The 26,283-nt window shown below is 41.3% G+C and overlaps 1 protein-coding gene across 1 annotated transcript in view; it reads right to left on the bottom strand.

The window, feature by feature from the left end:
• Nucleotides 1-651: 651 nt before the first annotated feature.
• The window catches only part of Slc30a7 (solute carrier family 30 member 7), a 67,680-nt gene continuing 42,048 nt past the window's right edge, over nucleotides 652-26,283 (bottom strand). Inside the window, exons 9-11 of the mRNA XM_031375250.1 lie at nucleotides 16,075-16,165; nucleotides 13,343-13,492; nucleotides 652-6,321 (exon numbers count right to left, since the gene is read on the bottom strand). Coding sequence (XP_031231110.1) covers nucleotides 6,274-6,321; nucleotides 13,343-13,492; nucleotides 16,075-16,165 — 289 coding nt within the window. The 3' untranslated portion in view covers nucleotides 652-6,273. The remainder of the gene's footprint in view (nucleotides 6,322-13,342; nucleotides 13,493-16,074; nucleotides 16,166-26,283) is intronic.

Consider the following 26,283-nt stretch of genomic DNA (forward strand, 5'->3'; position numbering starts at 1 on the left):
GGGAAGGACTCTGTGATTGGAGGCTGAGGAAGTAGAGGTGGTGATGTTTCAATTTCAAGGATTTTATAAGGAATTCTGAATAAAGCAGTCACTCTGGAGCAATTTGGATGGGAGGGTTTTATTTCTGTTGTGACTTTGTATGTTGGCAAAACATGTATGTACAAAACTCTGACCAACAAAGTAGCTACAGGCTGTAGTTAGTTACAAGACAGGCAAGATGGATAATTGAAGCTGTCCTGATAGGATTCCAGGCACAAGGTGGCATGAGATTTTTCTGGAGGAGAATTTTTTTCATCTTAAAAGTTATTTATTTATATTTGACTGGCCTCAAACTCACATAAATCCACCTGCCTATATACCTCCTTGGTATTGAGATTAAAGATATATACCGTCATACCTGGTGTCATACATATACAGGATCAGCTTCATGCCACATGAGGTCATCCGTAGAGGGTGTGGTAAGAACAACTCAATGCTAGTGGGAATCTCAAAAAAGGAACATACCCTAAATGGATTTGAGCTAAAGGAAGAGGCACTGGGCAACAGAAGGACATTTTAGCATCTCTCTCCTGAAAACTCTGCAAGTGGTTTTTGTTTTTTGTTTATTTATTTATTTTTTTGTCCATTCAATTCAGAGACATGACTCAGGAAGACTGTTACACAGAAGTTTAATTAAAAACAAAATTTCAATACAGCTGCTTATGATCATTTTAAAATACACTTCAGTTAAACAAAATACATATGTCAATGTGTACAAGTAGAAAAGGCGAAAGATACATCGTGGGTCCACTGTAGTGCACGTAGGCCAGTCCTAACTATTCATGGCAGCATTTTCAAACCATCCAGGTCTTACAGTGACATTCCCACCTAGCCTTGCCGGGAAACATTTTTAGAAATGTTTTGATGCATCATCTTCAACAAGGAACCAACCCCATGTCCAGAATTGGCTGGCCATACGTTTTCAACCATTACAGGCAGGGAAGTGAAGTGCTAAGCGGGTATTCAGGAAGACAGGATTGGGAAAAATGTTCAGCCACATTGTTTCCAAATTAGGGGAGAAAATATAGAAAACATATTTGAAGGGAAGCAAGACAGAAAAAAAAGGGAAGTGTATTTGAGGGAATTTAAGTCATGGAATACCCATGGTGTTTTCATTAGAAGCACCTTCAAGAAATACTTCTGAAAGTTTTGAATGACAAATTATCCAGGGAGAATAGACAGTCCTTAAAGAAACAGCAAATGGCAATTCTCCAGAAACAATCCCCAGCACAGCTGTACACAGTCCAGAAGGTCACAGTGCACGGGCTCGGTTGTGCCAAGTCCCAACAACATGAAAGGTGGAAAACAGATGGAGTAACTCAGTACCTGGGGGGAAAGGACAGAGTGAACAGAAATCCTGTCTGTACAGAAATGCCAGAACTATGGAGGTGCTTCCTGCAGTGAGTCCCAGCTTCAGTCTGGGTCTGCTACTCTCTACCAAGAGAGTCCCTGGTAACTATTTCATGAGCATGTTAATAACATACCGCGGTGAGTTGGGGTACAAAAGCCTATGTAACCATGCTTTCCAGCGTCATAATCAGAATTACACATTCGTGTTCAAGGCTGTGGGAAGGCACAAGCTTCTACTTATGAAATAGATTTCTTCTATTGACGAGGTTTAAGTAAAGCGCGGTGTTGTAAGTCAGACACTATTTAAACCTGGACATCGATCTGTGCTTCTTGGCAGACGATTCCCCCAATGATGGTCTTGAGGGCAGGCACCATGTTCTCCGTGCTGTCACAGAAGATGCTATCTTTAGCGTCAGTCAGTGAACAACTCCACCATGACTTCCAATGAAACTTTCTCCTAATTGCCTTTTAGAGGGTATGTAAGGAGCGCTAGAGCCATTTCCCCTAGCATGGGTTTGGATCCAAGACCAAGTTACAAAGCAGACATCTTAAGAGCGCAGGAAGAAACAGGCTGGAGGCAGTTTGTAAATATCCCTGTAGCAATGGCATCACTAGCGTCTGCTGACAGGTCTACCCAGATCAGCGACAGCCCTCTTGCATCTTCAAAGTGTTGCTGACTGGCTTTTAAAAACGCCGTCATCAGAGAAGACTGAATTGCTACTGTACCACAGACCTTCCCCAGATAAGGATTCCTTCCTCATGCTAGGAGGATCACAAACTAGATTTTAAGATGCTATCAATTATAAATATCATGCAAAATTCTTTTTTATAAAAACGTGAGAAAATGAGCGAGGCCACTTAAGTACCTGGATACATAAATATTTAGCACAGGAGACCTACCTTGTTTTCTGTGTTATCTGCACTTAGGAAATGGCTAAATATACACCAAAGATGAGCTCATTGATAAAGCCCCACCTATTTGACCTTTAAATGGAGCTGCTACACCTCTGTTCCATGTCTGCAAACACTCCGTGATATACAATCTCTTTCACTCTTTGTCTTGATTCTAAGTTAGACCTGAATCATTAAGGTGGCCTTTGGAAATCATATCTTAAAAATGTTTCATGGAACTTGAAATAAATGTTCTTCAGAGAATAAAAAAAAACCTCACCCCTGCACCTCTTGCTAAAATTCTTATGAACTGGGAGATACTGTGTTTCAACAATGGTGACTTCTTGTAGAAAGAAAAGCAAAAGCTTAACTTGGCCAAGGTAATGCATTTATAGAGTCAAAAGCAATGGCCTAGTATTTGCAGTTCTGATTATGACTTCAAAAATTTTTCTGGCTGAAGTTAAAAGACATGTTCCATACACTTACTACCTCACTTTGCACAGCTCTGAAAAAATTTTAAAGTAAAAATACTGTCCAGTGACTGAAAAAGTGGGTCAGGCAGGGCTGAAATGGCACTGACCTGTGACCCAGCCTGATATTCAAAAGGAACCAGTTTACAGCATCTAAGCAAAACTAGGAAAGGAAGCCAGTATGAAATGGACCAAACGGGGGCAATTAATAAAAATTTACTCCCAAGTTCAAAGTATCTAGAGAACATTTTTTTTTTCTTTCTTCAAGTCAAGAACTGGTTTTGGAAGAAAAAAAACTTAATTACTATACTCTATTCCACAATACTTTGGAAATAATCTAAACTCTATACAAGAGAAATGAGACAACATTATATATAGAAAGTGCCTTAATAAACCAAAACTACAGAGGTCAGAGTTCTTTATTTACAAGCCACATTTAGTCACATTTACAGAATGGCAGTGGCACACAGGGGAGCAGCACAGTACAGTGTAGAGAACTCGCGACTGGATGTTCACATCTGAGCCTTGGCTTTGCCACCAGCCATCTCCGATCTCTTACAGTCTCTCATGTGAAGTTGAGAGGTAGAAGCAGAGTGCTCCCAGCAGTCTTTGCTTAGGTGTGAAGCTCTATCTCAAGCAATGTGGCACTCTTAGACCCCAGCATCCTTCCCAGGACGGTCCCTGTGTTTGCCATCTGTAAAACCCTGACAGTTCTGATCGGCTACACTGTGCGCTAGCTCTTTGGCTGCTGCTCTATAGAGGCACACTGACATCACAGTACTTTGGTTCCTGGTACATATTTGTAGGCTCTTAAGTATTTAGATAAGGAGAAATCAAGATGACATCTGTGTTCTTATGCCGCCACTAAAGAAGAGGGTGGTGACAGAGAGGGAAAACTAGCCTATGCATGTCCTTCAGAAAGACAGACAGACAGCTTCGGAAGGAGGAAGCTGGACTTAAGTCAGTTCTTCATCAAGTAGTACAATGGAGTTTTAAAAATAGATGTAGTTGGGGATGCTTATCTGGTAGGGTAAACTTTCCCTGAACAATGTAGGTTTCTTATTCAGAGGAAAAAAAAAAAAACTTTGGTTATTCATAGACTGGCAACTGTACACTCAGATTGGCTTCTTGTTTGGTAATAATATTAGCCTAATGTAGGAGTATTTGAAATTTATTTTATTACCATAACCAGTTTTTCTTAGTAAAACCACCTGCTAGTAATATATCTGTATTGAGAATACTAAAAGAGAAGCTTTATTTTTCTCCTGTGAAAAGTGTTTCTGTTCACATTTTTGTTTAAAAGAAAAATACATACAGGTATGCCAACATTTAATTAATCAAAAAATGTCAAAGCCAACCTGATGAATGGCAAGCTCTTGGAACAAAGTGCAAAATTAGTTTCACATCAAACATACTCAATGGCTCATCAAAGGAAGCAGCAACGCTCATGGATTTGTGCACTGAGGGCCTCATGAAACAGAATGACGCATTTTGACAAAAACTTCACTTAGAACTAAGAGCCCAGTGGAAAGCAGATTTGGTAAATTTTAGAGACAGCACAGTTGACGCCACGCACAGAACGTTGACAGTTGCCGGGACTGGCTTGTAACAGCTCCCTCACATCGAGAAGCTCAGCCTTTATCTGGACCTTCATTTTCAGCAGTATCCCCCAAGCTGCAGACTATCCTGGGGTATATCGAACGGAGATGAAAAAGCAGGGACAGCCTCAGGACGAGCCCGTTTGCACTTGCCCTCCCGAAAGACTACAGCACTTGTTTCCATCCAACACAATCTACTGCAGGGATTCTCCGCGTTAGAACTGCCTAACAGAGAGCAAGTAGGCTTTGAAATTGTCGCTTGATGTACACAAAGGGCGCCAGGGACATTGTGTGGCTGCTGAGTGTGGACTAGCTCTCCTAATGCATAGATTGTTGGTCAGAAACAGGAGGAAGGTACTTGAAAACTCAGGCACATATCAACAGTAAATTCTGCCACTTTCCTGATGCAGTGTCTGCCATTGATCTTAATATTTTTTCATGACAAGGTTTGGAAATTTTTGCTAACAAAATCAATTTGCTTAAACTAAAGTAAATATTTATTGGGATAAGTGAAGTACAGTATGAAAATGTTCACCCAAGTTGCTTATCCTCAGAAAACACCAAGAATACTTGAGTGTTAAACACCTGTCATTTCAAATTGCAATTTATTTGTAATTTACGACAGGGACTCTGTGTGCAGCCCTGGCTGTCCTGGAACTCGCTATGTAGATGAGGGTGGCCTTGAACTCACAGAGATCCCTTGACTTTGCCTCCTGAGTGCTGGAGTTAAAAGTGTGGATCCCCATACTAGTCACAATTACACTTCTTATATACTTAGGACCCTGGAAAATCAACTATTTTAAGAGGCCTGTGTGAGGAAGGATTTTTTGTCACCAAATTGCTCTCTAGTAATAAGTTCATCCTCAATCAAATGCTGTCCTAGACTTTCTGGAAGTAACTTGTATTTGTGCAAACAAAACCAGAGAGCCACACTGTGCTAGTTGGCCCTGGGGGGCTACAAAGATGTAAGACAGCCCTGGCACCACTCTTTCTGCTGCCCAAGGCGCTCGTTCTTGACATTAACAAAATCTAAACAGGCAAGGAGAGCTATCGGAAAATTTACCACAGACGGGTGAAGATTTTCATAGAAATCTGTGATGCAGCAGATGGTTTATGTCTAAATAAGTTTTTCTAATGTATTTGCATTTTTGAAAATAGGCTACAAGGTAACTTAATGTGATAACTAGATTTTTTATAAAGCAAAATAATGTCATTTTTCACAAGACCAAAAATTTAATATATTTAACTCTATGTTGGAAATACACAAAGACAATTATGTATGTTACTAGCAAGTCTTATTTTGTACAAATTACAGAATACCCATTTAAAAAAAACATACACATGACCTTTGATGGTACATTTCTATGCTGGCAAATACATTTCTGATACAAAGGCACTTTGAAAACCCAATATGGTTTGGTTCGTAAGTTTGCAAGGTACAAACAATTTTTACAAACATATGATTATACTGAAGAACGTCAACAACTGTGACATTACATAGAAACCAGACTTCTTTTTGTAAAGACAACACTGGTTTTATGGAAATAAAAGCAGTGGTTTCCAGCAGCGTTACTGAAGACATTCAGAAGGTTGAAGGCCCCCAGTCTGAATTTCTCACTGGCTGGGTGGGATGAGAAGGATGGGGTGAAGGTGATCAGCAAGAACCCCCAGCGGGGAATAAGATAACCCAATACCCTAGAACGCACCCAGAACCCTCAGCAGTCAGAATGGCTTGAAGGGAAAGCACACAGGCGAGTCTGGCAGGATCCGGCTATGACCCAGAGCACGCGGCGGACTCTACCTGCCTCCTTCGTGCTTCCGAGTGTAGTGGTCAGGTCTCTTTCAGAGCACTGGGCGGGTAGTACGGTGCTTTGGATTGCACAGTACTGGGAAAGTTTGGTCCTCAATCAGTTTCATTTCTTTGACTACATTGCCGCAAAGTCAATCTGTACATAAAGCTGTCTTACTCCAGCCTGGAAAGTTAGAAAGAAAAATTAGAATATCAAACCTGAAAACCTGAAACAGATGAACATTCTAGAAAAGCGGTAGGAAAGCAAACAACATCACATTTGTCTTTTAAAATGGAGTTATTTTTGTCTTCTGCTTCTAAGAAAGTGATCCATTTTCATTGTAAGTTGTCAAACCACTACAGGGAAACGAAATCCATGTCATTATCCACATGCCCTGTGTATGTGCTGTTAGATGGGGTTATCTATGTGCCGACACTGTAGAGGACACGGCAGTGCCGGATTAGGCAGCCATCCATTCAAACCAGCTCACCACAGGCTAAATCATCCTGTGGCAACACTTGCACTTGTTTGAAAGTAAATACTGACAACTGAAACAACTAAAAAAACAACTGACAACTGGTTACTTATTTTACACTCCCATTCCTTCAGTCTGGGGCTTGAGCTGGCTACTCAAGGACACTGCTGTCTAAATTGCACCCTATTTCTTCTATGTTATCAGTTTTATTCTCTCAACTAGGCCATTTATATTAGTGTTCAAACACACTGTAATTTCTTTTACTGTAAAAAAAAAAAAAAGACAAAAACCAACTTTACGTTCTCCCTGCCTGCCTGGTGGTCTCAATGTACTTGCTCTTCTGGACAGCCATGCTTCACCAAACCTGCTCATCTTCACTGGCTCTAGCTCCTTTGTTCTTATAGCTAGCCAACCCTCAATACCTCTCCCCACCTTCAACAACTACCTGCCAAGCAACTTCCAACTTGTTCCTAGTGTTCCACAGACAGCTCTCAGCCCTGATTAGCAGAAATACTACACAGTACCAGCCTCCCAGTGCCAAACACTTCCCCGAGATGCTTCTAGAGAATGTTCACTGGTGGTCACGTGTCAAACTGTCAGTCTCCTTCCCGGTTTCTTCCATCACTAAGCAATAGACACTGGCGTGAGACAGGCTTAGTCTTCACAGTCTACACTTGTTCTCTACTATCCCTGCAGCCAGACTGTAAGTCAACCTTTGCATGGATTCACACCTCCATGTTTACATGTCCAGCTGGGAACTTGCATCTTCGTGACAGTTCTACTGGGGCTTGGGGGTAGCTAAGAAGCAGCACAGGGTCATCAAACCTGCTGACCTCTAGTGAGTACTGCTCTTTCTGAAGATCTTTCTGTTTCTCACATCCAGTACCCAACCTACTTACAAAACTTGGTGGTTTTCCCTCCGAAATAATTATCCAAGCCCAGAACTTGACCACTTTACGTCATCTCCATCATTTGGAACCTACCCTAGCTACAATCAGCTCCTGTCTACATTTTGTCAATGCCACAGCTCTGTCATTCTCAGTATCACTAGGATGGCAAGTCCCCCTGGATGCCCCTCACTGTTCACCAGTTGATCTCCCTTAGTCCTCCCATGGCACCGTGATGTCATGGAGTCTAGCTCCTGCCCTCCAGTTGGGTCAGTTTTACTCCTCCTTTTATTTACTCCCTTAGCTATACTGCCCTCCTGTGAGCTATGCTCCTTACGATGGTCACAGGACATTCCCATCACACCATATCCAGCTATCAGTGAGGGCTGAGGACAGCTGTTATACAATTTATTCCCCTCTGAACCCACCACTACTATTTCTTTTTGTATTTCTTGCTTCCAAGCAAGCATCTCTCACCTAAGACTACGAAGACAGGGGAGAGGACATTTTAGAAAACTGCCTTGTTTTCACAGAATTCATGTTCTACCAGGGGCCTGGAGAGGAAAAGGGAATGAAAAAGAAGAAAATACCACTTGTCGGATGGCAATACCATAGAGGAAACACAGGTATACTGTTTAAGAGGAGGCAGATTTTTCAGACAGCCCAGCCTTCTCCTCTGTCACCCTTACCCAAACACCCACACACTGTCAAGTCAGCGTATGGGCACTACACTCTGGAAGCACCTACACTGTCTCTTCCCATCATAAAGATTACTTATTCAATGTGTTTGTTATTTCTGTTCTACTGTAATGTAACCTCTCCATGAGAAACATATTTGTCCTCTTACATTCCCGACTCCCAGAACCTTCATGAGATAGCTTTAGGATTTGGGATTTAGCTAGCTTTAGGACACTAGGTAGACTAGGTTGCCAGAGCAAAAAACAACCTTTTGCCTCTCCCCAAAGCCTTCCTACAGCAAGCTACAACTTTTGTTACTTACAGAAAAATGAGCTGGTTACTACTTTGGCTAACAGACTCATGGAAAAGAATGTAGCATTTATATGATCTTTTCCTATACATTAAAACCAAAGCTCAGTTTTCCTCACTGTGAAACAGTATTTATTAAATCAGCACTACCAATTTGCAGGAGTTTTATATGTATTATCTAATACTTAACAAGCAGTTAGCAATCCGCTACTCTAGAGGAGGCACTGTTGTCACGATCCTGTGTGAGTGTATGAGAAAAGAATCCTCATACTAAAAGGCTGTTACTATAAATTATTCTGATTTACTACAAGGATATGACTTGATTAACTCAGTCCAGATGGCTCTGAAATGACTGAGGAATTAACTATTCTGAAAACTTCTTATGTGTAATCTTAATAGAAAATAAAATATATTGCACAAACATATTGTATAATATCTTTTCTTTTTAAACAAAATTGCTAATGCAAGTTAAATGGGCAAACAGTTGGGCTCCTTTTATTGCCTGCCATTTTCATTACCCCAGTCCTAACGTGGGGAAGCTGGTAATAAGGAATGAGTAGCCCAAGGCAATGAAAAGGAAAGACAGAAACAAAGGGGCTAGATAAATTATCTTTGCATAATCATGAGTTAATTACTCAAACTGGTATCAGTCCCTCCAGGGGATAACAGCTTTCCACCAAAGCTCCATCCAACAGCAAAGATAAAGAAGCCATTTGAGAAGTCATTTGCTGTATCCACCTGTTCCAGTAGAGATGGGCAGCTTGGTTCTCCAGGTCCTAGTGTTCATTTCAATTTCTTTCAAAGTAAAGAGAAAGCCAAATTTCCAAGAAATCTTTTGGCAAGTGACCTACTCCCTGATACAAAGAATCTAGAGCTGAATCACACGAGCATAGCAGCTATCCCAGAAGTCCACAGCATTAGGAGTCCGCCACTTCTTGAACGGGAAAGGTAGTTAGTTATTTTACCCCTTCTAAGTTCAATGCCCCTGCCTCCACTCCAAAAGTTAGCCGGGTACTGCAGGCTTGGGCTATCACCAAGCAATATTCATTGTGCAAACAAGTTACAGTTAGAAAAACAATCAGGACTATGACTATAGAAAGTGTTGTTTTACTTGTATTTTCTATGGGCCAAAGCCGTAGACATGTTTTTGTTTGACTTTTCTCACTGAACATGTTAATCTTTATCACTTTAAAATGAAAGGAGGAGCTAGAGAGGTGGCCCAGAGATTAAGAGCACCAGAGGTTCCATGTTCAGTCGGCATCCACATGGCAACTCACAACTATCTGTAATTCTAGTTCCAGAGGCCTTCTTGTGGCCTCTGCTGACACAGACACATACATGGTGCATAGACACACACATGCAGGCAAAACACCCACACATACAAAAAATTTTTAAATTGTAAAATGAAGTCATGTAAATCCATTTTACTTTTCTGTGAAAGAAACTACAGAATTAAATGAAATGTAACTAAACATGACTAAATTGTAATCTAGAAGAACAGTATAACAGGTTATCATGACATACCTGTCATCCCAGTGCTCCAGAAGCAGAAGCAGGGACAAGAGGATTACAACTCTGAAGCTGCCCTAGCTAGAGAGCAACTTCAAGGCTAGCCTGGGCTACTTAGTGAGACAGCAAGAAAAATCAAGAACTGAGGACACAATTCAATGTTTACTTAGCATCCCCAGACCAACAACAACAAAAATGACTACTACTACTACTACTACTACTACTACTACTACTACTACTAACTACTACTACTATTAATAATAGGAAAGAAAACAGATCTGGTTTCTTTATTGAAGTCCCACCCTGTGGTAACTGATCCATTAATTCCTGTCACAGTACCTGTCACTGTTGGGAGGTGCCAGCATTGCTGCTGCTGCAAGCAGTGTTTACTACCACCAAGTAGTCAATGAACACTTTCACTATACGGTTTAATGCACAACACAAGGGGTACAGAGGACCCATGGCTGTCAATCAGCCCGTGAATTTTAGGTACATATGATGAAAAAAGATAAGAGAAAGATGGCCAAGAAAAAGTTTGCAGAGCAGGCAAGCAAAATCAATATTCATTAAACACTAAAGCCCATTACAAAAAGGTTAAAAAAAAAAAGTTGGAAAGGGTAGAAAACCAGAAACGAAGTCAGAGAAAGGGAGACAACTCTTTGTTCTGTGCATGTCCCTCAAGCAGCCAGCACAGGCCTGAATGAGCCACTGCTGAGTGAAAGGGAGGGCTTGTGAACACAGGAGGTGAAGGAGGCGGGGGCTGCTGTAATTTAGGGACTCTGGCTTGTGTTTTGGAGAACACCTAATTCCTTCCTGTATCTAACTGTTCTCTTCTATTCTGGGGTCAAAGAACAGAGCACACAAGGCAGAAGCAGGAAGCCGGGGGCTCAGGATGCTGGGGGCTGAGGACTTAGCAGGCACTGTGGGAAGAGCGGCGAGCTGGGAAATGAAGTAGGGGCTCTGCCAGGGGAGAACGTGGAGGAGGCCTGACTGTCTTCTGTGCTCTGAGGAACCAAGGAGCATAATGAACCTCAGACACACTCTAGATCTCTGAATACATTTAAGACTCGACTCTTCAAACATTATTTCTAACAAAACAGACCACATTTAGAAGTTCAAGGTTGTAATTATAATTGTGAAGTAGACCATGAAAAGATTAACAAGTGATCATAGCCAGTTTAAAACAAAAACCTCGGACCACTGAATTGCTTTCTAATCCCAAGCCTCACTTTCTGTTCTATTTCTAAGTAAACACAAAAACCAAACTTTCCATCCCTCCAGATATCAACTGATAATTTCGAAAACTAGTTTAGACATATGATGAGGAAGACACTGACACACAAGAAAACCTAGGGCTTAAGCACTGGCCTATACCCAGCTGGTATTCCCAAAGGAGTCCGAGTACCAGAGGGACTTGCAGCTGCTGCTTTCCCTACACTACACGCCTGTACAGAAGCCCACTTCTTTAGCACCTTAAGAGAAATCGGTGGCCCTGGAAAATAGTATTAAATAGGATAATGCCCCAGGGTTCTAAAATCACTACAGACTTAGCATCGGATAACTAAATAATAAAACCTTACAACTCTCTGATTTCTGTTTCTTTCAATTTAAGGTTACTTAAATAAACTAACAACTTCTTTAACCAAAGTCCATTCTTAGGGTCAGCTGTAAGGAAAACAAACAAAGTTCAACAAATGCAGGAGAGGCTTCGGAGGGAAGTTCTCCTTCTTTAGAACCAAGACCAGAACTTTTCAGTAAGAGAAAGCATCGGTGTGTTTAAAAATCTGATCTAGTTACTTTTTATCTGTTATTTTGTGTGGGTGCTTGGGGAGCTCAGGAGTCAGGTCTCTCTTCCTATCCCTGAGATCAGGTCACCAGGCTGGGCAGCAAGGCCCTTTACCTGCTGAGACACTTCACTCACCTCAGGGTCATGATTTTTTCCCCTCAAAAAAAAAAAAAAAAAAAAAGTGGGCGGTTTCAATATGATAAGTGACAGTTATGAGTAAGATGTAACTTAAAATACAAAGTAATTTAACAATTTACATTTCTTGAAATGAAATTTGTTACAGAAAGCCCTGATATTTACTCATGCAACAAGGACATTGCAGAAAAAGAAATAAATTATTTAAATATCCTATTCTGGTATATGAGAACTAAAATAGATTAAAATCATTAAGTGTAGGAATAAAAGTTATTTTAGAGACATGAGCATGCCCTCTTGCTCTCCTGGGTGTACTGGGGAATGGGTTTGAATATCCGCATAGCTAACCTCAAAGGGACTCTCTGGTAGCTCCAGGGAATGAAATCAACAAGGCAGCACCTTAGCTGATAAAAGAGCTGAAAATATTCAATGCCCAAATATAGTTTCTGAAACAGAAGAGGCAGCAGAAGGAACGTTCACATTTCCTGGTTCCAAAATCCAGGTTTGTACTTTGGCAGGCCTCCCTCTGGTCTGAGATTACCGTCCCAGCAGCCCCAACACACAGTGGCTGCTAGCACAAGTCTCAGAGTAGGAAGTGCATTCCCTTTCACTGGGAAAACTGATTGCCAAGGTGCTCAGGAGGCCAAGGAGGCCCACAGAAGTCCCACTGGGAGGGTAGCAGGAGGTGACTGCCACATTGTTCTCCTTTGCCGCTGAAACATGGAGTCCATGTGAGAAATGTTCAGACATACTGCCTGGGTCTCCAAAGTTTCATTATGAAAGCCACGATGATACACATCTAGACGGATGGGTCACATTTATATACTGTGCCTTCTCAGAAAGCTGTTAAAATTCTGAACAAGTAGAATTAGCGCACAGTTTAGCAGAGTCTTAACTGCATCAAAGATTAGGATTATGTAAATCTTAATTAACATTATATCTGTCAGTAATTCATTCATAAGCAAACTAAGCATGTGTGTCTCTCATCAGGAGGCAGAATCTCTAATTTATGTAACGCCTTGAATTTAACTATACTGCATATTATATTCATGTCTGAAGATGTGAAGGCAGAGAGAGAAATATGTGCGTAGTGACATATGTCACGGAAAAGTAATTCTGCTTAGAGAAATGTTTAGACTACAGCGAACAATACTAACTAAAATGGAAGGCCCTAGATCAATACCTAACACTGAAAAAAATGAGAGAGAGAGAGAGAGAAAGAGAGAGACAGAGAGAGAGAGGCAGAGAGACAGAGAGAGAGAGATTGTTGAGGAAAATAGTGTAAGTTTGACTCTGATTGAGAACATTTCCTCCTCTTTTTACTTTAGTAGCTTCTATATTTGATATGTTAAATATAGGATTTTTAAAGCTAGCAAGATACAGAGAAACGTAAGTTTCTTAAAAGAGATTTGTAACAAATCATACCTGAGTAAAAATATTATGTGTTTGGCTTAAGATCCACCTGGCATCAGCATCAGGGGCTACTATAAGCTTCAAGGTCCCAACGTAAACATCAGAACAGAGTGTCCAGAAGTGCTGTTCTTGCAAGTTGTAAACTCCTTGTAACTGTTGCACCTGAAACAGCAGGCAGATGTCAGCATGGAGAACAAGCCACCTCACACCCAAATTAGATGATAAAGGGAGTCAGAAAGCTGGACTCGTCCGCCTACTTAGAAAGACATGTTTGGACAAATGCCTATGGAGTACTCAGCATGTTCCAAGTGAGCCTGAGGCAGGTTAGGGACAGAGAATGAACAAGCACTTATCAGGAGTTCTAATTTCAACACATAAATCAGATAAGTATTAAGTATGGGCAAGCTATGGAGCTAGAAAAGGAATGATAAAGTAGGTCGCAGAAATGAGGGGGAGGGAAAATCAACCCATGCTTCGCCAGGAGAGAATTCATTACACAGAAAAAGCTCCTGGAGAAAAGGTTAAGAGGCTAGAGGGACATTTGATCTATCTATCTATCTATCTATCTATCTATCTATCTATCATAAAGACACAATTTTGAATACAGATGCAAAATGGACCTATGTTTGTAAAGAGAAGAAATAGTTATATTTTAGCTCTGCAAATTCTCATTCTGGCTCTTCCCCCGTGCTCTGGATCTGGAGGTGAACACAAAGCTGAGAGAACAGAACGTGTCCTCTGCCTTTGTCCTCACCACAGCCATCACAATGCTTCAGACGCTCTTCCATGCTCAGGCCCCCACCCTGAGAACCTAACCCGGGGCCTGAACATGCTGGCTAGCACTCTACCCTTGAGCTACTTCCCTGGCCTGACTTGAAATCTTTTCAGTCCTAATCAGTATCCACCATTCCAAAATGTGCTACTTAGCTGGCATTCTCCCTAAATGCCTGTTTGGTATTTTAATTTTTATACATTATAAACAGAATCTTACTTTGGAACAACTCCCTACTCTCAAGTACTTACCTCTGTAGTCTCAGCCTCAACAGCTGGGCATACCTCAATAGCATTCAATATACCAACCTGTGAGACAACATCACTTCCCCTTCTCTACTACAATCCACCTTCAAAACTACACCCCAAATGTCTATTTGCCTCCATCTTGCTGCCAGTGACAATCGCCTCAGGCAGCTTTTCCCAAAAAAACGTGTTCTCCACATAGGGCAATCATGTTAAAGCACAGGATTCACTGAATTCCAGATGCCTCCCACTGAGTGGGAGTGATGGAGTCTGAGCCTCTTCGGATGCCCAAGCCCTTGTAACATCTGGCCCTTGCCTCCTTTCCAACCTTCCAATCACTTTCCCTTTATTTATCATGCTGAAGCCACAAAACCTAATTTGCTGTTCTCCAGATACACTAAATTAGTTCCAGCCATAGCTGTCTCACATTAGCGTTTTTTTTCCCTGGAACATTCTTCTCAAGGATTTGAGGATTTGTACATAGCTGGACACTTCTGGTCACTGGGGTTTCGGTTTCCTTGGCTCCAGCTTCCTTGCTGAGTCTGAAGCCATCCATATCTACCTCACTCTCACTTCCTCTCTCATTGAATCGATGACATTTGCTCACCATCAGCAGCACCTAATGTTTACTTTAGCCAGGCTGGGAGATCCATGAGAGCACAGCGCTCCGTGAGAGCACAGCGCTCCAGAGAGCACAGCGCTCCGTGAGAGCACAGCGCTCCGTGAGAGCACAGCACCTTTCTTTGTTCACCCTCTGACTCCAGTACTGCACAAGAGAATCTCATACACAGTGGATGCCAGAAAGACAAAACAAATATAACGGAACACAAACAAAAACCACCCAGAAGTCTGGAGAGATGGTTCGCAGTTAAGAACACTTGTGGCTCTTCAAGAGAACTGGAGCTTAGTTCCTAGCACCCACATCAGGCAGCTCACAACTTCCTGTAACTCCAGCTCCAGGGGCTCTGATGATCCCCCTCTGGCCTCAACAGTGCCCACACACATGTGGCATACACACACGGGAACACACATACACATAAATAAAAGTACATATTTTTAATTACACTCATATAGCGGTTTGAATGAGAACGGTCCCCATAGGCTTATATACAGGTGTATATATGCCCATGCAGGTGAATGCTTACTCACCAGGGTGTGTGATTGATTAGGAGGTGTGGCCTTGTTGGAAGAGGTATGGCATTGTTGGAGGAAGTATGTCACTGGGAGTTGGCTTTGAGGTTTCAAAAGACCACATTAAGCTGTGTGTGTGTGTCTGTCTGTCTGTCTCTGTCTCTCTGGTCAGGATGTAGATCTTAACTACTGTTCCAGTGCAAGGCCTGCCTGCATGCCACCATGCTCCCCACTATAACAGACTAACCCTCTGAAACTGGAGGCAACCCCAAATTAAATAAACTCTTCACTTATAAGAGTTGCTTTGATCTTTACAGCAGTGACTAAGATGGCTGAATATATACTTATTTCATCTGTTACTCACATTCTATGCTTTTTAATAGCTCAATTTCTAGATGAAGACAGTGTATACATTTTTTTTAGTAAAGTTCAATACTTTCTAATCAATTCACTTGGGCTTATACAAATGACACTCATGGTCACCATGCAATCTTGAGAGAAAGATTAGATTATATTCACATGCTACCCATGTTTATGAAAGATGAAACCATAACACTTTGGAAACAACATATAGTCCAATGCTTTGCAGAACTTACCCTCTGATAGCACTGGGGAAGCGTGTTTTCCAACGAGGGAGGAGTTCTTTGCATTAATATTCCAACAGACTCTCTTAAAAGTGGAATAACACTAAGGGGGAAAAACAAGTTTATTAAGCCACATCTTAACAATCTCTGTTTGCAAGATGGTAATAATATACTTCTTTAAAGAACAGAATACAATTATTCAGAATTTCAGGAAACAATAATCGACTGGTCTTTGTTCTACATTTCTCACAGAATCAGTAAACTTACATCTATTAATATAGCTGTTGATCCATCTATTGTTTCTTAATCTGGTTATTTACCAGTCATAGTTCTAAAAAAATGTGTGTGTGTGTGTGTGTGTGTGTGTGTGTGTAGTGTATTCATGCACCTGTGCTTCTGGGTACCTAGGAAATATGAAAAGGACTTCAGATCCTCTATGCTGTCAGTTTTGAGTCATCCAGTGTAGGAGCTGGGCACTAAATCCTGGTCCTCATAACCACTGGGCCCATCCCCCCCAGTAGAGTAGGCTATTTACTCCCACAGATGAGTGAGGGCACCTCTAGGAGTAGACGGAAAAGACTGGTACTGGAGATCACCACCTTATGCCCGAATTACTAGGCTATTTGGATGACTCTGTGTACACAAGCTGTTAACAGCACAGTGGTAAGGGTGGTGCTAGTGCAGTGACCCCAGAATCCAGCTAGATACAAGATTTACCTTGAAGCTAATTTGCTTTCAGCTTTAACAGACTGACATCAGAATACCCAGGGAAGGTCCATGTCTAAAGGTCTGCAAAGCTCTGCAGGTGATTCCAGTAAGCCAGAGGGTGACACTTTGCTCAACTCTTGGCTATAGACGGAGGGGAGAGGTCAGAAACAGCTTCCCTGACTTTAACAACTGAAGCCACTGTTCACTTTTAATCGTATGCAATCTCTAAATGTCGAATATAGAATTCTCTTGGGAACAGCTACAGGAGGGGACTTCGAGAATTCATGCCTGGGATCCCTCAGCACCTCACAGAAGGGTCAAAGTAGAACTGTGCCCTAAGGATTCGTGCTATCTCTGAGAAATAAGAAAAAGGAACACTGATGCAGACTAAAAGGATCAGGGGCTCAGCAGCACACTCACAACTGTGCCTAAAGGATTCATCATATTTCTGCCAGGTAAGAAGGAAGAGGAACTACTAATGCGTACTAATGCGGACCAAAAGGACAGGGGCATTGTCTTGCTCACCATCATATTCCCAAGGAGGCCTAGTAAAGTGCTGGTCACCCAGTGTGCCCGTGATAAGTGTTGGTTGAATGACTGAAAGATACAGAGACCAGGCATTTTAGAATCTAGATTAAAGAAAAGGACACAGAAAGAGAATTAGAAGTCTATTTCCAACTTTTAAGTATAGACTGGTCCCCGACTAAAGAAGAATAGCAATGGGAACAAAGACAGAAGGAGAGTTAGACAGGCAGAAAAAACTGGAGTCTTGCAGAAGAGTGAGCACAGTGACAGCCAGGTTGAGGACAAGGCTAGATGACTAAAGGATGGAGGCAGGGTAGCAGCAAGGATGACATGTCAACACGGCCAGGAGTCAAAAACATCTGTTTACTAAGATAGCAATGAGAACCACGACTTAAACATCATCTGTGACACCTTCTTAACCGGCATAGCCTTTGTGCTGTATGAATTAAAACACTGTCCTGACACTTAGCTGTTAACTAGTTCACCCTGCTCCATAGCCACAGTGATTTCCAGATCTTTCACCTGGATTACACTAGCCTCCTAAGTATCCTTGGCATCTAGTCTAACAGCCTTTAAGTCCATTTGGTAGGCAGCTTCAAAGCTGGCTCCCAAGACCCTTAGGATGCATATTCCCATGTGGTCTTCACTCTAAATTGTTTAGGTTAGGCGGAGACCTAACAATTTAATACTAACAGGCACTGTGTAAGACAAGTGGTGAAGTATTGCCTCCTGGACAGCTTCCATACTCTGGCCTCCGATCTGCCTTCCGCCCTCACTGTCTCTTGCTCCCTTCACAGCTGCCATACTGTGAGCTCCTGTAAAAGAGGTCCATGGGGCAAGAGAAGAAGAGACACCTGCAGAAAAACTAGAATCCAGCTCACCAGACCCAAAGAACAGAAGTATGTCAGCCACTGCTCGAGGGAGTCTACAAGCGGCTTCTCCCTCAGCTTGACCCTGCAGTGACTGCAGCCTGGAATGACAACTTGATTGCTGCCTAGTGAGAACTCTGTCAGCCGTGCCCACAGCCTCCCGAGCTACAGAGACCAGATGATAATGATGTTTACTCGCTACTCAGTTTCTGTGGGATCTGTGTATGAATCTATACATAACAACTGCTTGCTATAGAGCTAGGAGGCTAACCCACATAAAACAAGCACTTGGTCCTATCTGTTCCCTACTAAAGGCTGGGTCAAAGCTCTGCACTTCTTAAGGGATGAAATGCAAGCTCTTTAATGTGGTACTATTTTGGGGGAGAGGAAGGAGGTCTCTAATCCTCTCTATCTTTCCCTCCTCTCAATCCCTGCTCCATATTTTTTAAGTTCTTCAAAAATGCTGTACTTGACCCTGTGCTGTTTACTTCTTTCAAGCTTTGGCTAATATTATAATCTCTGCCTAGAACATTCTTAAGTGGGCCTTTTGTTCCACTTCTACTAGTTCTTTAAACTTCAAGTCTGACTTCCTTTGGGGTCTATTTCCTGATTACTAACTGTTCTCTGAATGATGAGATGTCCACTCTCTGCTCCTATAAACCATGGATGGTGCGGGGCATGGTGCACATGTCTGTAATTCCCTCACTCTAAGGCGCAGGCCAACGTGGGATACATAGAAAGACTGTCTCAAAAAAGGGGAAAAATTAATGGTATCTACAGAATTATTATATTGCAAAATATCAAGTTGTTTATATATGTGTATATACATATATATATATATATATATACAAATATAAATCATAATCCATAAAGTACTTCTCAGTATATATACATATATATGTATATATACACACACACACACATATACTGAGAAGTACTTTATGGCTTATGGCTTATGTTTATGTCCCCAGCATTTCAGTGTTTGATATATAAGTGTTTATGGAACATACTATACAGCTAATACCACTAAACATAATTAAAAAGAGTACATTTAGGTCAGGAAAACTTACTAATCCTTTTAGAACACATGAGATTATTAACAGAGAAAAAGCACTCGTACAGACAGTAAAGGCTGAGAAAGTGAAAGCCACGGGAACGTGAAAGACATCTCCATCAGAACACTTGTCCCAGAAGGAAGAACATACAAACAGAAGGCCGTCCTACAAAACAGCGCAGGCTGCTCCAGGCCTTCCACAGGTCAGAGATGGCTGGGAACAAAACACAACTAGAGAGGAATTAATGAGTTTGATAGTTAAGAATACTGGGACGTAAGCTAAAGAGCAACATCCCTATCTACTGTGCACACTACTAAGGAGTCCGGCCAAGAAATGACGTGACTACGGTACATTTAATCCACACTCTTTGTCTTCTTCTGTAGGTCTTCATTTCTCAAGAAGAGGAAAGGGTGAGTCAGAAAAGGCTTCATCTACTTACAGGGCTAACCATTACCTTCCCTGTTCGGCTCTTCTAAGGAAACTGGAACGGCCAGTACATCACAGCAAAAACCTCACTGCAGCACACAAATATGCTTCAGGTTTTCCTAACAATGACCTGAAACGGTGTCAGAATGTCAGCTGTTGGAGCTGTGGTTGGACACCCAACTGCTGGGGGAAACCGCCTGCTCTCTCACACAGGGAGATGCAATTCAGAACCAAGGTCATTTTCAAAGTCCATAAGATGGAAAAACGTCCGTAGCATAGCCAGCTTTTGCTGTTCAAAATTGTGTCTAGCTCAGGGGTTTCTGCCCATACTTTTCTGATTAACTATCATAACGGGGAATCATAAAACGGATTTTAGCATGGATCCATCTAGCCATAATGAAAGGATATGGAGGAAAAGACAGGCTTAGCAAATTCCTGACTGAGCTAAGAATTAGAGCTGCATCCAAACCCTCCAGGAAAAGTAAAAGTAAGCATTTGGAAACAATTAGAGGCTCGCTTCTGGTTGACTAACTCAATTCGAGCTTTCACAATGGAACTCTATTTTCCTATCATAAGTGAAAAAGGATGCCGAACCATTAGGCATGCATTTACCAGTAATACGAAGTAATGGTTTCATTTTTCAAAGGTGAACATAATTCTATAATCATACAATAAACATAAAATTAATTTCAAAGCCTTTTACTAGGGTAATGAGCAACATTTACTCTTTGCTGAAAGTAATTTGCAATGAAAAATTCAAATTTTACTTCAGATACAGCTTTTACGGAAAGATTTTCACCACATACCAAAAGTAAATTAAATAAACTAGCAGTAACTATAGATAAAGTAAACTAAGTATCAGGGTTGGTGAGATGGCTCAGCAATTAAAAACCCTCGCTGCTCACGCAGAATGAATAGAACCAAGTTTACTTTCCAGCATCCACATCTGCTAACTAACAACTGCCTATAGTTGTAGCTCCAGGAGAATTTGATGCCCACTTCTGGGCTCCATGGACACTTACATAGATGTGTATATTCATACAGACACAATTAGATACATATAAATAAATAAAAATAATTTAGTGGGACTGGAGAGACGGCTCAAGGTCCTCCTACAGAAGACCAGCACCATTTCCTAGCACCCACACAGTGGTTCACAATCCTCTAATGATAACTCTAGAGCATCTAATGCCCTCTTCTGGCCTCCTCAGGTACCAGACATATACATACCCAAGTGCATGCAAACACTCATACGTTTAAAAAATAAAAATAGACATCTTTAAGCCCTTTAAAAACACTTATACACTATGAAAACCTGTGAAGAACAATCATATTTAATTAAAAACTTCAGAGTTTTTAAAGTAATTAAGCCTGAGAACAAATATGCAACAATAATTCAAACACAATGGTGTGGTAGTGCACATTTTGATCTCAGCACTTGGAAGCAAAGGCAGGTGGATCTCTGAGTTCAAGGCCAGCCTGATGTACATAGTGAGACCCTGTCTCTGATAGATGATAGATAGATAGATAGATAGATAGATAGATAGATAGATAGATAGATAGATAGATAGATAGATGGGAGAAGAGAGGAAGAGAGAAAGTGTGGAAGAGAAGGGGAGAAGAAGGGGGAGGGGAGGAGAGGAAAGGGAAGGGAAAGCACTGGATTCCCTGGAACTGGAGTTACAGCTGTGGCACCTCTGCAAGAACAGCAAGGCCTCTTAACTAATGAGCTCTCTCTCTAGTCACACTCAAAACCATCTAATGGACAAAAGAAGTCAAAGACATTCAGTCTCTAATAGGTACATTTAGACAAATGGTTGTATTGTACAATCAACCCAGAGTTATGGAGCATTACTATTAACTTAGAATTTTATAAACCCAGTAGAGAACAGATCCCTCAAAATGGTCCCATCTGGAAATGTGGTTCACGTATAACTATACTAAGCTTGTGGAAGCTGTGGTCTAAATCAGCGCCCAGTACAGTGAGTGTTTCTTACCCAGTAATGAGACAGTAGCAGACACTATGGAAGCCCTAGAGAGTCATGAAAAGGCTGTCCTTCTCCTTAAGCATCTGGGCCATAGTTATAACACTTCATGTGTTTGCTCTTTGGAACAAAAAAATATCAGCTTAGAACATCAAATTAGTAAAGTATAATACTTTTGTTTATATAACACTTAATAGTTTTTAAAGTGATTTCATAAAAAAATTGTCTAATTTCATCCCCCACGACAGCCCAAAGTAACTAAGAAAATGTTGGGATCACAGCATTTCAACTGAAGGTACAACTCTGGGGGTCACTGAGACCTAACTCTCCTTTGACAGATGGAAAAACCAACTCAGAAAGAGGAAAACAACTGTGGTTCGTTACAGCTGGGTAAGACACTGTTAGAGACCCAGGGCCAAGGCTCAATTGTTGGAACTGCTTGAAGCTTCTCTTCAAAGTTAGGTATCCTAGGATCAAGTCCAGTTATACTCACTTTACTCTCAGGCCCTGGCATAGTGATCGGAACATAGGAAACACTTAGCACCTATCTAATTACATAGTGAATAGCTAACACATTCATTGGATGGATAACACATTGAATGTATTATCCATTAAAGATCCAAATGAGGGCTTGGGAGATGGTTCAGTGCATAAAGCAGATGACATGCAAGTGTGAGGACTTCTGTTTGAATCACCAGAAACCACACAGAACACATCTGTAACACCAGTGAACCTGAGACGAGATGGGAGGTGGAGATAGGAGAGTCTCCGGAAGCTTGTGGGACAGCTGGTGTGCGACATGCAGGGGCGAACGACAAAGACACCCAACCCCAAACAAGGTGAAAGGCAAAGATCAACATAGGAGGTTGCTCTCTGACCCCCATATACATGTACAGTAAGTGTTCACCTGCCTTTATATAAATCACACACAGACACATACATACATCACACGTAAACATATGCAAGACAGACATACAAGATAAAAAAAACTCAGTTGGTAATGGGTACTACTTGGAATACTTGGATATCTTGTATTTATATGACACTGAACTCTTCAAATTAAGACTCAAGTGCCCCAATTCGGAAGCTCTTACAAAAAGAACCCCTAGTAAAAGAAAGGCAACTGACACTTCATTCTGTGCTGACACTCAGGTGAGAAAGAATTCTATTTAGGAATGTCCAGCACTTTCAGATCTTGATGTGTAATTTATTGTCTTTGTTCTGTTTTGTGTGTCTGGAACAGTCTCAAGTAGCTAAGACTGCCCTGGGGATCCTTATACAGTTGAGAATGACCCTGACCAGGACCCCACCCCTGTCTCTCCACCTCCTAAAATCTGAGATTATAATGTCCCACTTCAACTTGTTATACTAGTTTAAAAAGTTGGGTTTTTTTAGACTTATTTACCTTATTTTTATGTGAATGTATACTTTTCCTGCATGTATGCATGTGCACCACATTTGTGCTTGGTGCCCACAGAGTTCTAAGAGGGAATCAGATCCCCTGGTTGTCAGCCACCAACTGGATGCTAGAACAAAACAGGAGCCCTCTGAAACAGCAACAGTGCTCTTACCTACTGAGCCATCTCTACAGCCCTAACTTGTTCTCTTAATAAAATAGGTTTCCTTCATTTTACTGAATAAGAAATTAATAATCATGTCACCAAACCAGCAACACAATTACAAGAAAATCTAAAAATGCAAAGAGACAACACAATCAACGAAGGAAACAAAAAGGTTTCACAAAAGACATATAGCTTTGCAAGAAGACGTAAGAATACATTCCAACTGTATGTATTAAACATCTGGAGGCAAATATATTGAAAAGAGTGAGGCCTGAAGGCACTGGCCACTGCCAACAAGTAATGGCTCCTTGCTGGCTCTCCCTTCCATGTGATGACGAGCTCGCAGAGATGGCTTTCTAGTCTTTCAAGGCACCTACGGAAAAGACATGACTTTCAAATGTGTGTGACGCCTGGACTACTGAAAGAAATGAGCAGAAGACACCCCAGAGGACCTAGGCAATGGCCAGTGACAACAATGAGGGACATCCTCGTACCTGAGAACTCATCAGAAATGGATCTCTGACCTTCAGCTGCTTGGCGCCCACTTCAGAGACTGCTAGAAGTCATTTGCTAGAAGTAAGTCTCACATATGAAGTAAGAAGCAAAGCAATCTATTTTTAATTCTTTCCCTAAAAATATGAAATCACCCTGAGTGTGTGTGATAGAGAAGCTCGACGTGGCTTTCTAACTGGTGTACTGCACTGGATGCTGTTCCCCAGGACTGCTGAGGAGTTGCGGATGAGCAAACGAAACCATGTTTTTAAAGGACTAATTAAGCAAAAGAACAAAGTAACCTTGATGCAGACTGCACCTAGCAGCAGATAGCCTTAAACGACACACAGATTAATGACAAAACTATTAAAACTGAAGGCCTAAAGGCCATGCTTTGCTTCTTGCAGCAACAAAACGGAGACCATGCCCATGTGCTTCCTACCTTTCAAACTGTGTTTATTTTCCAAGGCCAAAACTACCGATAGTCAAAGGGACATCAAGGAGCCACCAAGACCCTCAGAAGGCAAAGGCATTTGCTTGCAAGCCTGGCCAAATCAGTCTGATTTCTGATACCAACATAAAAACTGTTTTCACCAAGTTTTCATCTGACTTCCACAATCACACAGTGGCATATACACTTCACTCGTTACACAAAGGTACAATAATAATATAAAAATTTATAGAAAAATGATATTAAAATGTAAAGTCTCACTTCAAATACCTTCCCTTTTGTCTTCCTAGGGTAGCTATGTTTACTTGGTTTGTGGGTTTTTCCCCTTCAGTGTTTCTTTTCACAAAATGTGTAGATATGCCTATTTTCCTTTTTACAGAAATGACTGCAGAGCTCTTATAGAATGTATGCTATACATCTCTCTCGTGGAAATAGTGCTTTTTAGGGACTATCTAGTTCTCAGAAAACTGTATCTTGGAAACCACACCACATCACCAGACACCATCTATGTTCTTTTTTAGAACGGCCTTGCACACAACTTCCTTACTGACAAATACCTGTGCTCTTTCCAATATTTTGCTTAGAAACAAACAGCCACAAGAATAATTGTATGAATTTATCTTTTTATGGTTTTGCCAATTTATCTCTGGGATATGTCTCTAGGCGGAGAATTGGTTGTTCACAAATGGCATTTCTCTTTCCAGAGACAATTCTTGTTCCTATCATCAGTATATTAAAAGGCCTACTCTGCCCATATTGTTACTACAAGATTGGAAATTTATCCTGATCAGTAAGACATGCCGTCTTATTGCAGTTTGAATCTGTCTTTGTTGTTGTTGCTGTTTTAGGAGTAAGACTGAACCACTTTTATAAGTCATTTGTAAGCTGAGGAGATAGGTCACTGTCTATAGGGCAAGCCTGACACCTGAGTTCAATTCCCAGGTCCCACGCAATAAAAAGGGAGATGTGGTGGTGCATACCTGCAGTTCCAAGGCCAAGGAGGCAATGACAGGCACATTTCTGGAGCTCGAAGGCCAGTTGGTTTAGCCTATCCAGACAGGTGTCTAAGAAAAAATAGGGTTGCCAACTAGTCTTGCATATATATGTATACATGCATCCAAACTCATATGAACATGATACAAACTCATATGAACATGAGTATGTGTATAGTCATATCATTTGTAGCATATCTTTTTTGTGAACTAAATGAACGTATATTTCTGCCTATTTTTCCATTGTGTTAGTCTTTTATAATTTTTTCTGGCATTCTGGAGATTAAACCCAGGGCCTCACATTTATGAAGCAAGTACTCTCTCTACCACTGAGCTACATGGCTTCTAGTTTAATTTTTATTTAGAGGATGTCTCTATACCAGTCATATTTATCCAAGTTGATTACACCTTTTGAATTTCTATTTATGCTTTTTCCTATGCCAAGTTCTTATTTATTAACTTTATTACATATAATTTATTTATTCTGTATGCATGTGTATCACAACGTGTGCATGGTGGTCGCAGGACAACTCATGAAAGTAGGTTTTCTTTTTTCACTATGGAGGTCCCAGAATGGAATTCAGGTCCTCAGGCTTGGCGGGAAACGCCTTCACCAGCTGAGCCATCTTGTCCACCATCCCCCATATGACTCACCTTACCCACCTTCTAGGTTTGAGCCACAGTACTAATCACTAATACTCTCTGGAGGCTAAGTTACTCAGTCATAGCTTCTCATAGCTTCTTTAGTGCTAACATGCTTTTACATTTTACTTTTCTGGCTCAAAACCATTGGCAGTTTCTCTGGGTCTAGAAATATAAGGTACAATTCCAAGTGTTATCTTTTTCCACATGGCAATATTAAAAGGCAGCTTTCACCCTGATCTAGGATGCTGCATGTCCACAGGAAATGCATCTGCTTCTGGACTCACTGGTCTGAACCCCAAATTAATCTGCTTTGTCACTTTCAGTTTAAAGACTTCATTTATGTTTGTTTCCCCTTACCTACCTTACAATCAATTCTTACTAAATCTTCTCAAGAGACAGAAGGAATGGAGGGAGGGAAGATGAAAGGAAGGAAGGAAGGAAAGAAGGGAGGGAGGGAAGGAGGGAAGAAGGAGAGAGGCAGGGAAGAAGGAAATAAGGGAGGGAGGGAGGG

Source organism: Mastomys coucha, unplaced genomic scaffold (assembly GCF_008632895.1).
Source record: "Mastomys coucha isolate ucsf_1 unplaced genomic scaffold, UCSF_Mcou_1 pScaffold16, whole genome shotgun sequence".
In the NCBI taxonomy this organism is placed as follows: Eukaryota; Metazoa; Chordata; class Mammalia; order Rodentia; family Muridae; genus Mastomys; species Mastomys coucha.